The sequence below is a fragment of the Perkinsus marinus genome, assembly GCF_000006405.1.
Source record: "Perkinsus marinus ATCC 50983 genomic scaffold scf_1104296971416, whole genome shotgun sequence".
Classification (NCBI taxonomy): Eukaryota; Perkinsozoa; order Perkinsida; family Perkinsidae; genus Perkinsus; species Perkinsus marinus.
This window is the reverse complement of record NW_003202109.1, coordinates 145-1390: the sequence shown is the minus strand read 5'-3', so window position 1 is coordinate 1390 and position 1246 is coordinate 145. Positions and strand designations below refer to the sequence as shown.

The 1246-nt window shown below is 59.4% G+C and overlaps 1 protein-coding gene across 1 annotated transcript; it reads right to left on the bottom strand.

Moving 5' to 3' along the window:
• Nucleotides 1-48: 48 nt before the first annotated feature.
• On the bottom strand, nt 49-937 carry Pmar_PMAR002693 (DNA-directed RNA polymerase II largest subunit, putative; the record flags this gene model as incomplete). Its single annotated transcript, XM_002766961.1, has 1 exon — nt 49-937. A coding segment is annotated over one exon (889 nt), but the record flags the coding sequence as incomplete, so codon positions are not given.
• Nucleotides 938-1246: the final 309 nt, after the last annotated feature.

Here is a 1246-nt window from a genome sequence, read left to right as displayed (position 1 = left end):
GAGCCGAGACCTCAGTATGAGCAGCGACTAGAGGAGTCGAGGGCTGACCCGAGACCTCAGTATGAGCAGCGACTGGGGGTGTCGAGGGCCGAGCCGAGACCTCAGTATGAGCAGCGACTAGAGGAGTCGAGGGCTGACCCGAGACCTCAGTATGAGCAGCGACTGGGGGTGTCGAGGGCCGAGCCGAGACCTCAGTATGAGCAGCGACTAGAGGAGTCGAGGGCTGACCCGAGACCTCAGTATGAGCAGCGACTGGGGGTGTCGAGGGCCGAGCCGAGACCTCAGTATGAGCAGCGACTGGGGGTGTCGAGGGCCGACCCGAGACCTCAGTATGAGCAGCGACTAGAGGAGTCGAGGGCCGAGCCGAGACCTCAGTATGAGCAGCGACTAGAGGAGTCGAGGGCTGACCCGAGACCTCAGTATGAGCAGCGACTGGGGGTGTCGAGGGCCGAGCCGAGACCTCAGTATGAGCAGCGACTAGAGGAGTCGAGGGCTGACCCGAGACCTCAGTATGAGCAGCGACTGGGGGTGTCGAGGGCCGAGCCGAGACCTCAGTATGAGCAGCGACTAGAGGAGTCGAGGGCTGACCCGAGACCTCAGTATGAGCAGCGACTGGGGGTGTCGAGGGCCGAGCCGAGACCTCAGTATGAGCAGCGACTGGGGGTGTCGAGGGCCGAGCCGAGACCTCAGTATGAGCAGCGACTAGAGGAGTCGAGGGCCGACCCGAGACCTCAGTATGAGCAGCGATTAGAGGAGTCGAGGGCCGACCCGAGACCTCAGTATGAGCAGCGACTAGAGGAGTCGAGGGCTGACCCGAGACCTCAGTATGAGCAGCGACTGGGGAAGTCGAGGGACCAGTCCTCGCAAACGCCTGAGAACCGATATCAGGAAGGGGATAGTTCACTGCATTTAGGAGGCGAGCATCGGTGGCGAATGCCTGATCACAATTATAACGATCATTCCACATCGGACATGATCGAACCGACTCCAGAGATGCAATGTAGGAGTACAGGAGTGAACCCCGGCCCGAGGGTACAGTACAACACGTCCATCACGCAGACATCTACCAGTCAGAGCAAAAGTGTGTCGAACATTACAACGATAGTTGCGGGAGAGCGAGAGTCAATAGAAAGCACCGATGTAGCTGTAAGCCGACGTAGTGGCCCAGAGAGCCCACTAGTCGAGTATAGATCAATGAACGTTGGTGATAGTGGCCCGAGATTGGCAGAGACGGGATCACAATACG